Below are 15656 nucleotides of genomic sequence, written 5' to 3'. Positions count from 1 at the left end.
TTACTTAATTAAGAGAAACCAGTTACACCGTAACTTTTATTACTAAATCAACTTTGAAAAAGATTCATTGACATATTTCTAGAATTGAAGTTTCCTCCCACACTTTACATTAAAACTCAAATATTGTTTCACCTTTAAAATGTTTATCACAAAAAAAAAAATTTGTGAAACACTGCATTGAATAAGGTCTGCCAACCCACAATTCACAGGAAAATAAGTGTTTAAATTTTTTCTCCATAAATAGCCTTCATATCACAGGAAATAACATCAATGGAATGTTAACTGTGTTACAGTATTTCAAGTTTGTTACAATTACAGTTAAGAAAAGGAAATTAACATGTAAAAGACAGTAATACAGTAAAAAGATGACAACTAAAACAGAGCAAAGTTTAAGAAAATGCTTCTGGAAGTCTCAGCAAGAACACCTACTCCTTCTTGACACCTTCCCCCCCCGCCCCGACCCCATTAAAAATGGGCATTTAAAGTTATAGAGTAGATAACAGTTTAATCAGTCATCAACAGAAGGTAATACTGCACCAACAGAGAGAAAAACTGAACCATATAGATAAAAGCTAGATATGGTACCAACTGATTTATACTCTTCAGAAAAATATAGCATTTTTTCCCTTGATTAAAAATAAAATGCAACTCTTTAAAGTGACAAAAATAATATATTACATTGTAAAAAACAAATACAGATGAACGATTCCAGAACTAAAACAAATTTCATTGAAAGTCCCAAAAGCTGTAATCGCAATTAATGATTCTTAATTAATAAGGCAGATTTTACTTCAGTTACACTAATTTATAGCATTATAAATATTCTTCACCCTGTACAGTTCTTTAAAATCAATACCTAGTGAGAATATAGTATTGCACCAAAAGCTGAAATTAACAGGTTCAACTTATAAAGCGCTGAAACCCTTCCAAAGTTGTGCCGTACTGTAGTTCTGTATTCATCATGGTTCATGAATCTTGAATACATTAAGAGTTCAGTGTGGCCACTTGATTGCAGGCTTCAAAGAAAAGACTGTATGAGGTAGAATAAACTCCTTCAGGTTCTCCGCCACCCTATGGACCACTGAGCTGTGCAAATGGCTCCGTCACAGGAAAGGGCTCCAAAGCTTTCTCTGAGTTTTTCCAGTTGTGAAAGTTTTCTTTGTACCATTCAACTAGTACAAAGAGAATGTTGATGAGTCAAGTTGACCAGAGATAACAGGAAAATTCAAATATTCCACAGATATCAGAAGACTAACAACATGCTAATAGTTCATTATGGAATATTTTAACCTATAATATTAAGGAAAAAAATCTAGTTTAGATTTTATAAATTATTTATGCAAGACATTCTAGCGTTAAAAATTAATTCTAGTACCTGATGCTACTTTATTGTGATTAACCTTTTTTCTTAAATCAGGTAAATTCAGTACTTAAAGGAGCCAATTTTACATGAAATAAAAGCGTTAAATTCATTCTCCCTTAGCTTCTCATTAATTAACCTGTATTCCCATTTTCCCCCCTTTCCCTCCTCCCATCACTTCTAAATCAGTTAGTGTAAAAGCCATCAGTCCTACTTGTTTTCTTTATTCCTTCTTTCCAAGGCACTTTAGGTCTCCATCCCAAGTTGTGCATTTTTTCTGAATTCATTGGGTATCTCAGGTCATTGGTAGGTCTGATAAAGTATAAAATACACACGGAAAACAATTCCATTATACCTTTTCATTAATTAGAGATGCACTACCTCACATTGTCTTCAAACCAACATTAGGTATGCTTCGATTCTGAAAACTCCCAACAACATGAACAGATTATATTGCCTTCAAAAAATACATGGCAGTTCAGTGCAGCTGCAACAGTACAATTCAGTTGGTACAGTCAGCAACGTGGAATTGATAAGAATAAATATGAATTAATATCTTATTGGCACAAAAACAAATGCAAAACTCAAACCACTGCCAATGCAATTGTGCAAATCAGTGCATTCGCAACTCCTTAGACAGTCACTACACAAGCCAGTGTTTTCCAATATCAGCATTCACATTCTTCATCTTGAAAGGCCACAAGTTTTCACATACTTCAGATTTGAAATACATACACTTCCAAAGCATTATCATTATGGTGTCTCATTAGCTACACAAACTTAGTAATACTGAATATGTGGAATCCCAGGCTGCAAGATTCAACACAGAAAGAGATTCCCTACGTTTAAGCATGGCACAAATTTTCACTTCCACAGACTGGCAGTTAGGTAGTCTAGTCGAGCATTCCTGCATTACTGGCACTAGCATACTGAATAGTTAAGCTACACGTGCAGACAGAAACCAGCTACTTATCACCATTATTAAAACATGCTAATCTCAAGCAGAAGCAGAACTAATTTTTCCATGGCAAGTAACCCCCATGACCTTTAAGTCACTCATTACGGAATTAAATAATCATTAGTTAGGTATCTTAAGAATCTTCTGTAAGACCTCAACATTCTTTGAACCATGTATTCCTGCGTGGTTAGTTTTCCCAAGCCCATTTATGTTTAAACATTAGCAGACAGGGCCCAATACACAGGAAGAAACATCTCAATCTGAATGACACCGAGACCTACTGAACACTCACATCATGTGAGCCAAAGGCAATTTGTTCAAAGTCCTGCGATACACTCAGATAGGATTCTGAAGAACATTTCCTTTTAAAAACAAAAATTAGTATATTTAAAGACACTTCAGTTGCCACGATAACAATCCAAATGTGAACAGAAATTGAGAATTCTAAAGGCCATAATACTACTTAACTGCTATCAGTAGATATGTCATTTCTAATCACTCTGGAGAGAGTGATATCTAAAGTAAGCAGAGGCTCATTGTTGCTGCAGAAAAGAAATGGATATAAAAGAACAGATCCAAACCAAGCCTGAAATTCAGGATGGAAACACACAGCAAAAGCATATTTATAAAAGCTATCCATTTTTGCCACTGCCGTAACTTTGGCACCTAGAGTTTTACATCTACTCTTGAGATAGCAGTTTCAGCTTAAGGTAGGAATCTAAAACTAAATACTCTGTAGGTGCGTATTTCTGCCTGTGGAGAGTGGGTCTTACCTATAAAGCACATCTAAGTCTGAACTAGTCACATTAACATCAAAATAGTAAAGCTAAATGAGAGATGATGGGATTCCTCTCGCTCAAGTGATGCTGAATACAAAGTACTGAAGAAACTAGCTAAACTACCCTTAAGAAAAGATTTAGCTACTGTGTAAAACCTGTCCTTTTCCCAGAGCAGACTTCAGTAGTGAGAAGTCTGAAGAAAGTTTGAAGACAGACAGATTAGCATTACACATTCTCCTTCAAGGTGTATACTCTGACCTAAAGATCCAAGTAATAAATAGAAATCCTGTTTTTCTACACAGTATTCTGTATAGACCATAGATGTCAAATCCACTAACAACAACAACAACAAAAATTAAGAAAGCAAACCAGCTCTTACTCCCCTCAAAAGTTTTCCCTCCTGCAGAGCAGAAACTTTCACAAAAAAACTATTTGGCAAGAGTCCCAGAAACCTTCATGATAAAGCCATCCTGCCTGTGCTTTGCTATTTTCTTACCTGTCTTTGACATAATCCATCCAGTGCTCCATTTCAGATTCCGAACTGGTCTTCTTTATCTGTCAAGAAGAGAAACAAAAATCACCCCCACACATCTTGCACTGTCTTAACATACATTTAAAAACAGATATTTTTTTTTAAACAAGATTTAAGCCTGTTAAAAAAAAAAGCCACCACAAATGGTCTTTTGTCTAAACAAGTTTTCAAACTACTGAAGTTATCAAAACTATCTAGAACAATTCCAATACTTCTCCTTCACCAGAGCACTGCCTAACCATTCATAATCAAATTATTAATAGTGCCACATCCTCAGACCAAAAATGAAGCAGCCAGCATGAGAAACCCCTACCAAACGGTAGTTAAACATTATGCCAGTTTTGCCCCAGTCAGGATAACTGATGACGCAGTGCAACACACAATAGCCTGTACTGCAAACTTACATAGTATAGCTGCCACAAAAAGGGTAGCACATCGTTATGCTACAATTATCTTTTAAGACCCACTGCAAGCCTAAGCTCTCCGAGTTACAAAAGGTTTATAGTAGAACTGTTCATATGTGCAATGACTGGTAAAGAAAAGCATCATAACTGTTTACTCACTAAGTGGATTAACTCCTTAGCAAGCTGGGCAATGGACATCTCAAAGTTAGTTCCAATGTTGTAAATTTCACCTGGCTTCCCCTCCTTCAGGACAGTAAGGAATGCTTCCACCACATCAGTTGCATAAAGGAAATTCCTTCTTTGAAGTCCAGAACCATGAATACAGCTTAAAACCAGGAAAAGGCAAGACGTTTTTGTTAATCCTTAAATAGAAGCATTCAATTTATTAGTGTGTTTTAAGCAGTTTTGCCATTAGCCGTTACCTGAAGGTACCTTAAGCTGATATGATATTAGCTGATATGCAAACAATCCTTTAGTTTAAGGAAACCCTATTATTAAATTATTAAAACAAGCAATTCATAACTTAGTTATGAAATTATCATTTTACAAACTATACCATGTATTTATAACTGTAATCACAGTTTTATAGCACAAATACCACAAAAAAAAAAGTTACATACCATTTTCTGTTCTGTTGCAACAAAGATATAAACTTTGGAATAACCTAAGGAATTGAAAAAAAAAAAAAACCACAAAAACATTACTCCACTACTTTAGAAGCTGTTATTCTGCAAAAAACATGGGTCTTCACCAGTAAGTATCATTAAGTATTTTAATAAGACCCTTTAAATACTTTTAAGTTTTCTTAAGTCTAAACAAAGAATGCAGCAAGCCTAGAAACCGCAAGGATTTGGGGTTTTGTTGGGGTTTGTTTTGGTTTTTTTTAGGAGTAGATGCCTCTGTTGTGTTGTAAAGCTTATCTTTCTGGTCAATCGTGACAAGTCAGCAGTTACAAATGTAGTAACATTTTTACAAAAGAAAATGTTTCCATTACTTTCACACACAGAAATGCACTGGAGTTTAAATAGAGATAACTATTGCAAACAGTTTCAAACACGGTTTAAACATCCAGCAAGTTGCAGTAAATCTATAGTCATAAAATAAGAGTCATTAAAATAGTTAAATTTGGAAGAGAACCGATAGAAAATTTCAAGATAAGTAAACACGGATGAAGTGATAGCCACTAGCTTGCAGCATAAAAATTAACAATATTATGTTCAGCTACAAGCTTAGATCCATTCATAATGTCCCAGGAACTTCAGAACAGTTGACCCGGCTATTAAAGTTTTTAAACTGAAGCCATTAGAAAGCTATTCCAATTCTTTTAATTTCGTTAAGTTACTACTCTAAACATAGGAGAAGACATTCTGGGTAAAAGTAAAGATCCATCTAGCCTAGTATTATGTTCTTAGGAGTAACTAAGAGTGGATACTTGAGAAAGAATATACATAAGCTGAAAGCAAGTAAATAGTGATACATCCCCTGAATACACTCCCAACATCATGCAACCTGTAGACAGACATTTCCCAAGCCACAGATCAGTGAAAAACATTTTAAAAACCACTGCTGAGCCACCTGCGATAATGTAGGGAAAAATAAATTTATTTGCAAAGAAACCCCAACATATAAAAAGAAATCCAAATTAAAAAATCATTAATAAAAAAAAAATACCTCAAATGTGGCAAAATATAGTTACATTTCATACAAGCTCCAAACTCCAAAGGGTACATATGGTTATCACTATCATTCCATCAGTATATTTCCATTCACTAGCATAGCAGATCTTGGTATTGCCTACAAAGGCAACTCACTCTCACTAATAATCATTTTAAATAGTTACCCCACAAAGTATGTATGAACACATGCAAAGAACAAGTCGCTTTCTGCTACTTCTCACCTTGTATCTGATTGCTACATCTTCATCTTATCTATTTTCTGTACAGGTTGAAATATCTCTTTCTATACCAGACATACTGCTCTCTCGCAATTTACTTTTTGAAATGTTTACCTTGGTTATTAAACACTCCTAATTACAGCACGTGACACAAGTTAATGTAATTCTTAGCGGAACCTTGCCAGATATAAGGCAGTTAAATACTCTTTGAAAAACAGAAAAGTTACAAAACAAAGTAATTGTAGTAAAATTCATGTAAATAACTGGAAATCTCTAATAGATGCTTTACCAACAACCAAAAAAACATGTGTTCATTGTGTTGATGGCAAGACATGTTAGTGTGAGATCAAAATATATAATCACAGGTAAGCGTGGACAAACATACTTAAAAGACGGTGCTTTTTTCAAAAGTCACTTTTTTTCTCTAACATCACTGCAACCCTGAATTATTGTATAGTGACGCTCTGAGTAAAGAATAGGTTTAACTTACTTTTTCTGGATACTGGTGCGGTCCGTAAACATTACTGCTCCGTGTGATAACAACTGGGAACTTAAGAGCATTAAACATGCATGTGATTACATAAGAAACTATGTACCAGTAAAAATCTGTAGGCTTCTTGCTGATCAATAAGTAATAAAACTGACACACCCACAGTGCTTATTCAAAAATCTGCAAGCCCATACAAACATTCATGAATTAAGCTAACCATACTTCTGTCAAATAGGCAAGGGCCTCGATCCTCCTCAGTCTGTTAGAAGCACCACAAGGGACAAATGTTTGTAATCTCTCAGTCTCAGTACAGAACCACCATAGGATATTACATACATGTATCTGGTTGACTGAAGACTGGCTTACTACTTATTCCATGAAAATATTTCACAGTCATTACCATTTTATTCAAGTCAAATGTATGTCAAAAACAACTTTGCAGAAGGACGTGTCAAGAACAAGGCTAAAGTATTCAAAATTTTGAATATTTTTGCTTAAATATGAGTAATAGGGGTTGGTGGGGGTTTTGGGTTTTTTTTGCTTTCACTATAAGCCTGGTCTTAATACAATTTGAATTTTGTATATTCTACTTCTGTATGAACATATTTCCTTGAAGCTTAACACTGTTTTTTTAAATGGTTATTGTTCTCATTGACCATTTTATCAAAGCAAATGTTTAGACATTACAACTCAGATTTTAAAAAAAAAATTGTAAAACACTTGACCTCTCCCCACTGTCTTGCAGTATATCTCCACCAAGAAGTGGTGGACATCCTCCAACACATCCAAACTACGAGACTAGCAATCAGGAAAGAGGTGGCACTGTGTGGACTAGTACTAATTTTTCTTTTATACTCTTACACACGTAATAAAGACACTTAAGTATAAGCTTCAGAGTTTCTGAAGCTTGCATCAACTTACTTGGTACCTTTCCCAGTAAGACTGAACAAAACACTCTGCAGCTGCTTTAGAGGAGGCATAGGGATTTGTTGGACGTTTTGGTGAGGATTCATCAAATTCCTAAAATGAAAAGAAAAATTTGCATTACTCAATTTCTTTTGCCCAGAAAAGTCTTAAAAGTTACAAAAGCTGCAGTTGCAACCAAAATAAAAATCCCTAAATATCCAAGCTCACCTGTCTGAGAAAATCACCCTTCCACTTACAGCAGAAGACCACTAACAAAAGACAATCTACTTATCAAACACAGAAGGCAGCCAGAATACCAGCAGTAATATTTTTATCCTTCTAGCAGAGTACCTCGCAGTAGCAGGTCCCTAGATTTTTATCATGTAAAATAATCACTGTTGCCACAGGAGGTTCCATCCTTTTCAGGCTCATATTGCCTGAGAGTGCCATTGCACCACTGCTAGCAAATTGACCTTTCAGTCCTAAAAAAAAAGGGGTCCATTCTCCCTTCTCTATAAATTTTATTTCCATAAAAAAAGTACAATTTCAACCCAAAGCCCCCCAAAGCAAGGCTTCTACAGTTCTGACCTGTTCCAGAACAGGTAGCGTCATGGCTATCTACTTCTCACTTGAAAAAACACAAACAAACAAAACCCCATACAATAATGATCCAAAGAAAGGAGGGATTCTACGCTGCCTGAGGTGCAATTCATAACAATCACCATAACGTGTGATTAAAAGACCCACTGTTCTTGTCTGTCCTTTGCTTCTGAAATTAATTGACCCCAATTTATTTTTTGACCTTCTTCCCCCACAAAAAACTCTCTTCAAGAACTTCCTCTATGATTCACAAAGAAAACAAAAAATACATTAAATGAAAGTGCTCTTTTCAAGGCCCAGAGGCAGAAAAAGTTCACTTGAAGTTGTCTCAGTCAAACCACTGGTCTACGTGCAGGAAAACAACATCCCTTGGGTATCACAGAAGTCTACAGATGGAAGTTGCGTTGAAGGAACTGATAAAGACTTTGCAACAATAAGAAAGCGCACATGATTTTTCTGAAGTGCATTAAAAATTTTGTGGATTATGACACAAGACTCCTTGGCCCTTATTTATGCCTTTAGAAAGACAAGTATGCGTAATTTGTCTTTTTACTGAGCTAAACTACATTTCCTGAATTAAGGTCAGGCATAAATTGACAAGAATCAAAAAGATTTCCATGGACCAACAAGAAATATCTGCACATTTCTTCCAGTAATACAAGAACTGTTTCCTGTTTGAATTGTCTGTACCTACAGTTCTGTTAGTATTTTAGCTAGACCATAAAACATTCCCTGCCTGTCAAGTTCATAGTCAAGGCAGAACAGGAAAAATTTAAAACAAAAAAAAAAAAACAAAAAAACCCCACCATACTGTGCACATTACTGAAGTCTCATGAACGCTCCAAGGCAAAATTTGTATAATACATTCCTTTGATACTATCTCTGAGGAGTATTCACATGTCATTAATGACCCCAATCTCACTGCTTTAGGTAATACACATTCAATATAAAACATGCTACAAAAAAATTCAGGACAATTTTGATACTTAGCTTCCTAGAAACAACCAGTGCTTGTTTACAAGTTTGAATATTGTCAGAAATAGCTCGAAAGTCATACATTTACAGAGGCCAAGGAAAGTTAGACTCATTTTGTTTTCACTATTAAAAGCAAGTAAAGCTAGAAAAACTCTCATGAACTTTCAAACTCACCTCATCAGTGCTACCTCCATATACTTCATCTGTACTAACATATACAAACTTCTCCACATTGGCTTCATGCGCAGCAGCAACCAGCACATTAGTGCCATAAACATTCACATAGGTGAATTCCAGGGCATGCCAAAATGAAAGATCTACATAAAAATAAAAAAAATCAGGCAATTCTGATTAAATTTAGGCAAGACATGGCTTCCTATTGAACCATAATATTAGAGGCTGCAACATAGACTGGGACTTTATCACTAGTTCTTTGATTGTCAGATAGCAAGGTCATTATTAAATGAAGATACTTTCTGCACTTACTTGAAGACAAAATCCTTGCTCTCAACAAGAGGCTGGAATCAGGAGGGAAAGCTTGTTGGTTATGGACAGTTCCATTTGAAATAGCATTATCTAACTATTTAAGTGGTAGCTACTTCCCCTCTCCACTAGGAAGGGCCAAGCTCAGTAAGAAAAGTATCATTCAAAGACAGTTGTAAGATGCAGTAATATATACCTATTACTGTTAATTAACTAGCACCTGTTTTAATTCTTAGAATTGTCTCACTGACCTAACAACTTTGTGCATATCAAATCTGACAATTTTGAGAAGTATTTTCCTGGAGAATTCTTTGAGAATTTCTTCTCATGATGAAAGGAGTATGGTAGGGATAGTTCTCATTAACAGTGTTACTGAAGAGTGGCAATGTGAAATAGGCACTTTTAAGTGTAATTCATTCTCTCTTTCTAAAATCCAGGCAGGATTCTGAAGGGAGCTATGCCTAATCCTTCAGCTTCCACACCGTGGTTTTTCTTGCAAGGTTGGAGCCAATCAAGTAAAAACTCAAGACTACGTACAAACTCTTTTTCCATTGTCTTCCTGGCTCCACCAGTACACGGTCAGTTACGTGTGTGTCTAGATAGAATTTAAAAGTGTAATGCAATAAAAAGGCCATTAACATTTATGCACAATGAAAATAGACAACAGTCAGATTAAGCACTTTTTAAATTAAGGCTTTTTAGCCTTTAAGTTAAAAAAGGCCACCTGACATTGAATCACATAGTCTGTAGAGACAAACCGTATCCTTGTTTTACATGAAGGGAAAGACAAAAAAAAATACCTGTATATATTTCAAACAAATACACTCATGGAAAATAATACCAGAACATGCAACTGTGCTCACCTACATGTGTTTGGGCTGCAAAATGAAGGACTATATCTATTTTCTCAGTTTCAAAGAGCTGTTTTATAAAATCAGGTTCACAAATATCTCCCTAAACAGGAAAAAAAAAATCATTAACAAATCATTTTTGACAGAAAATAGTAAGCTTTCATTTGTACCAAGTGTCACATAACAAACCATTACAAAGGAAGCACAGGATACAAATAGCATTACCAACTCAGTTTTGGGCAATTTATCAATGCCACGTCTAAAATAAAAGCAGATATAAGTTACACACATTTTGAGCAACAGCCTCAACAAAACTTATTTCAGGATTTATATTACTATTTAACATGAGAAGCAGCATCGCTCCCAAAATACACACAACAGAAGTATAGCGTGTAGCTTGAATGCTGAGGTTGAAATGACAAGTTCCCACAGCAAACAAGAGAGTTTCTGGAGTCTGGCTAACGGACAGTGACACCTACTGGCATTATAGAAGGTGGAGCAATTTCCACTTTTGTCAGATGGTTGGATCTTGCAAGGATTTGGGGTTTTGTTGTTTGTTCTGGTAATTTTATTTTTTTAAGTTGAAATATTTAGAAAACTAGAGTCAGGCATCGACACAAGCCATTCTTTAGTTTGACATACAAGCAACAGCAGCTTTTAAAGGTAAACGCCAGCTAAGAAAAAGCTTTTGGTATTTATCTGTTGGCTCAACTTAAACAAGACAGTACCTGAGAACAGGTGTCTTGAGGAGGAAGACTTCTGTACTTTCAATAACAAGGCAATTAACTAAAAATAGTTTAAACGCACCTATGTTTTAAGAAGTTGTCAAGCAACAGTTCTGAACAGCCTCAAAGAAATACTGTATGTCAGAAACGTGAGGAAGATGAACCAATTTTCCTATTTCTCATCCCTGAACAGAATTGAATCACTCCAGTAAATACACTTCAGGCTCATACATTATTTTGAGCTAAATAGTTACAATTATTGACTCTTTTTAAAACTGAAATTCAGCACAGATGTATCGAGTTTGAACAACAGAAATTGTGATAAAACAGTATCTTTCATACAGCCCCTTATGCAAATTTTCTAAACTTTTACTTCTTTACTTTCCCAAACAGGCTGCTTCTCTACAGCACCACTAAGGCATTTATCTTTCCTGCTCTCTCCTAAGGCCAGTAAGAGTGTTACAGTTCTAATCATCCATTAGAGAGTATTTTTTCCAGTGCATTTTTTCCTGTCAGTGTAAACTGCTTGGCTGCATACCAGCTTTATATAAGCTCTGATCAACCTTTCTTAAAAAAAAAAAGCCAACCACACAACACACCACCACCACCTCCAAAAAAAAAAAAACCCAAATAAAACAAACAAAAAAACCCCAACAACAATTGAAAAGTTGGAATTAATTATACTGGTGTAAGTTTTGCAAGAACATATTCCTACTCTAGTTCAGAAGCAGTATAGCTACATCACTCCTTGTTACTATCCCCCTGCTTCACATAGGGATCTGGCTGTTTATAGGATGCCTTCTAGAACTCCGTGCTATCCCCAACAATTAAACATTTCTATATATTCAGGTAACGAGGCTTTTCTAGAGTAGTCACAAATCTCATATCACATACTGGAAACTGTCAAAAACAGTTTGGGCATGCTGAAACCGCATACGTTTGCTTAGCAGACATGCCCTTTCCCCTCATGCAACTTTTATCCCCATGTCACGGTTTAACGCCAGCCAGTAACTAAGCACCACGCAGCTGCTCACTCACTCCCCCCCCACCCAGTGGGATGGCAGAGAGAATTGGGAGAAAAAAGGTAAAACTCATGGGTTGAGATAAGAACAGTTTAATAGAACAGAAAGGAAGAAACCAATAATGATAATAATAACAATAATAAAATTAAAATAATTAAAGAATTGGAATATACAAAACAAGTGATGCACAACGCAATTGCTCACCACTCACCAACCAATGCCCAATTAGTTCTGGAGCAGCGAACCCCCCTGACCAGCTCCCGCCAGTTTATATACTGGGCATGACTTCATAATGGTATGGAATGCCCTGTTGGCCAGTTTGGGTCAGCTGCCCTGGCTGTGTCCCCTCCTGAATTGTTGTGCCCCTCCAGCCTTCTCGCTGGCTGGACACGAAAAGCTGAAAAATCCTTGGCTTAGTATAAACACTACTTCGCAACAACTGAAAATATCAGTGCGTCATCAACTTTATTCTCACACTGAATCCAAGACATAACACTATACCAGCTACTAGAAAGAAAATTAACTCTATCCCAGCCAAAACCAGGACACCCAACAGTTCGGAGATAATCACTTACTGAAATGAAGAGATAGGTTCACAAAAAAATGTAAACAGCCACAGGGGTCACCAAGCAGGTGAGGACAAGTTAGATTCAGGCAAGGTTGGGAATTGAAGAGACATGTTTAACCTACATCTACTACCTCTGACAAAGATGCTTCAAAGCTATTTCAGAAAACTAAACTATATGCATTTCTCTGATGTCCTGCAACCGCGGGCAGCCCAGCTAGACAGAGAGACCAGCGTCAGTACAGCTTTTCATACAGGGGAAGAACCTCAGCATACAAACCCAGCAGTGGGAACGTTTATCTGAACAATAAACATAAATCCATCTCCTGTCTGAAGATAAAATTGTGGAAACAGTAAACCAATTTAATTGGAAAAATTTTTAAAAGAAAAAGCATACCTTGAAAGTTCCCGTAAGACCCTGTTCCAAAACAACTATGAACTACACAGCATCAACAGCAGCAAAAGCAAGAATGCAGCCTGACATCTAGCACTAACAGAACATGAAAGAGCATGTTGCACAGCACAGATTACGACAAGTGGCAGTGTTTGAAGATGCAAATCCTAAAATAGCATCAGAGAAGCAGAGGAGCCGAATCTGAGTCCATCTTGTCCATACCACCCATCAAAAGTGAAACAATCATCCCTAAAAACCACTCATCTCCATAATCAGGTTTTTAGCAATTCTGTACCTTTATTATAGAATAAAAATACATCAACTTTCAAAAGACTACTTCATGCAAGAGACAGAAGATACTGGATATTGTCACAGACTTCAGCGAGTGAAATATGAAGTCTATTAATAAGGTAAACAGATGAAAGAAATGCTGCTATGTCCATCTGATTGTCACATACTTTGGCATATTACATACACTGACTCATTCTTGACAAGGAATTAGTAGAAATAATTTCAGCTTTACCGTAAATTAAAGCAGTGGCTTCTAGTTTGGGGAGCTCTGGACACCACATTACCTTGATACAAAAGCATAAAAATCAGTAAAAAGTCAAGTTTCCTAGAAGAGAAGGCTTTATTACCTGGATAAACTTGTAGTTTTCCTTCTCAGAGACAGTTTCAAGATTCTTCAAGCTTGCACAGTAGTCGAGCTGAAGAGAAATACCCACACAATATCATTAAGTGGCCTTCATGAAAGCAAATAAGCTAACTCAGACTCAACCTAATCACTAGAAAGTTTGAGAACAAAGTAAAAACTTCTCTCAAAGGAAAAGCTATTTTGCAAGCAGACATGATGAAGTTTTAAAAAACACGAAACACTGAAAAATATTCTAACTACAAAAATTCTTAAACAGAAGTTTAGAACTTCAAAAGCTTCCTCTTTCTTTTTTGCAAAGAATTATTTGTGGCAGGCACAGGACTGTAAGCATGAACTGCGGTTGAATTTTTTTTTTTTTTTGCATAGGAACAAATGGATAGTCAAACAAAAATTTAATAAATAATTCGTACAAATTTCAACATGCTATAGACTACATTAAAAATAATTTAAAACAGGTTTCCATATCAAGAAATAAAACAAGCTACTTACCTTATCTAGATTTATAATCAGATAGTTTGGGTAGTTTTTCACAAGAGAGACAACTACATGTGAAGCGCTGTAGGACAGAAGAAAAACATATTTTACAATTATATAGGTAGCTTTAAGGTAATGAAGACATGACAAGTTACAAGTAAATTTAGCAATATCAAAAGGCTTTGGGGGAAGAGGGGGTTTTCTCAAGCCAGGAGAGAGGACTTCTCAGACATATTTTAAGATAAGACAACATTATTCTATTGATAATGCCCATAAGTGCATACTCTTATGAAATTAAAAATCAGATTACAAGTTCATGCTGTAACAAAAGAAAACAGTGCTGCTCACAGCCACCTAAAAAAACCATACCAAACTGTTATATGCTACATTCAATACATTCAGTACTTTTATTCTCTTAAGTTTATACATTAGGTATTAGGGAGAACTAAACAGTCATCTCTCCTAACTCACAATGTTGAGGTCTCAACACTCAGCTCACTGACACTGCTGCTAGGTGTAAGAAGAAACGACAGCCTGACTACCAGGTGGCATTTCTCTTCGGTACAGTCTTGCGTACAAGAAGTTGAGCCTGAGAGTTCAGGTTTAGCAGGGTTTATTCGCATCTAACAAATAAGTGTAATTCTCCCTCTCACAGCTTCAGACTCTGAGCACGCTGAAGGGCTCAAGCTTAAGATGGACCTGAACTTTCTCTACCTCGAGCAGAGCCCACGGCACTGGGGAGTGGGGATGAGAAACAGCAGCTGGCTCAAAGCACAGCCACCCCCCCACCCCACCCCGGCCGAGGCCCAGCACCGACTCCCACCGTCCCTTCACCGAGCACCTTCTCCCTCACCCCGGGCGGAGGACAGCCGGGCAGCAGCCCGGCTCGCTCCCCAGCGCTTACCACCTCAAGCTCCACGACACGGGAGAGCCATAGGGCAGCCTCCACGGCAGAAACGGCTGCGCCCACCGCAGCCCGGGCCCGAGCCGCCACGGAACCGGCCGGGGGCAGGCCCGAGGGAAGCGAGCGAGCAAGCGAAGCGGCACCGCGGGACCCCCCCCCCACCGCCCACGGCCTGGCCTACCACCGCGTCCCACCCGAAGGGAGTCCGGCGGCCGCCGAGCGGAGAGCCGCCACTCACATGAACCCCGCGCCGCCCGTCACCAGCAGCCGCTTCTCGAAGACCGGCAGCTCCGCCAGCCCCGACATCGTCCGCGCTTTACGGCAGCGGCCCTCACGTCGCCCCGCCCCGCCTTGCGCCGCCACCTCACGACTGCGCCTGCGTAGCAGCGGACGGACGCCGGGGTTCTCCCGGGGGTTTCAGGGGCAGGGCCGCCAGCGACTGCAAAAGCCCGGGTAAAAAAAATGCCTTCCGCTCTCCCCGAACAACGGGGCTCGCCGCCTAGCACCAAAACGAGCGGCGCGGGCACGCCGCGCCAGGAGGCCGAGGCTTCCGCCTTCACCGGCGACCGCCGCCTTTTACGACACCGGGGAGTGTCTCAACTTACGGCCGAACCCAGCAGCGGACACGTTGCAGCAGGGGAGGCGCAGAGCAAGGTGGCAGGGGAGGGGCCGGCCGTCTCGGCCA

The 15656-nt window shown here is 38.1% G+C and overlaps 1 protein-coding gene across 1 annotated transcript; it reads right to left on the bottom strand.

The window, feature by feature from the left end:
- TGDS (TDP-glucose 4,6-dehydratase) lies at positions 1–15337 on the bottom strand. Its single transcript, XM_075045976.1, has 12 exons — positions 15210–15337; positions 14083–14149; positions 13577–13645; positions 10245–10335; positions 9073–9215; positions 7339–7437; positions 6418–6477; positions 4654–4697; positions 4193–4358; positions 3594–3652; positions 1575–1672; positions 1–1172 (listed from the first exon to the last, which is right to left on the bottom strand). Exons 1-12 carry the CDS (start codon positions 15275–15277, stop codon positions 1072–1074), a joined length of 1065 nt encoding a protein of 354 aa, XP_074902077.1. The 5' UTR covers positions 15278–15337; the 3' UTR covers positions 1–1071.
- Between the last annotated feature and the right edge of the window lie 319 nt (positions 15338–15656).

Source organism: Buteo buteo, chromosome 14, assembly GCF_964188355.1.
Source record: "Buteo buteo chromosome 14, bButBut1.hap1.1, whole genome shotgun sequence".
In the NCBI taxonomy this organism is placed as follows: domain Eukaryota; kingdom Metazoa; phylum Chordata; class Aves; order Accipitriformes; family Accipitridae; genus Buteo; species Buteo buteo.
Note: the sequence above shows the minus strand (reverse complement) of the source record. Positions and strands in the feature narration are given on the sequence as shown.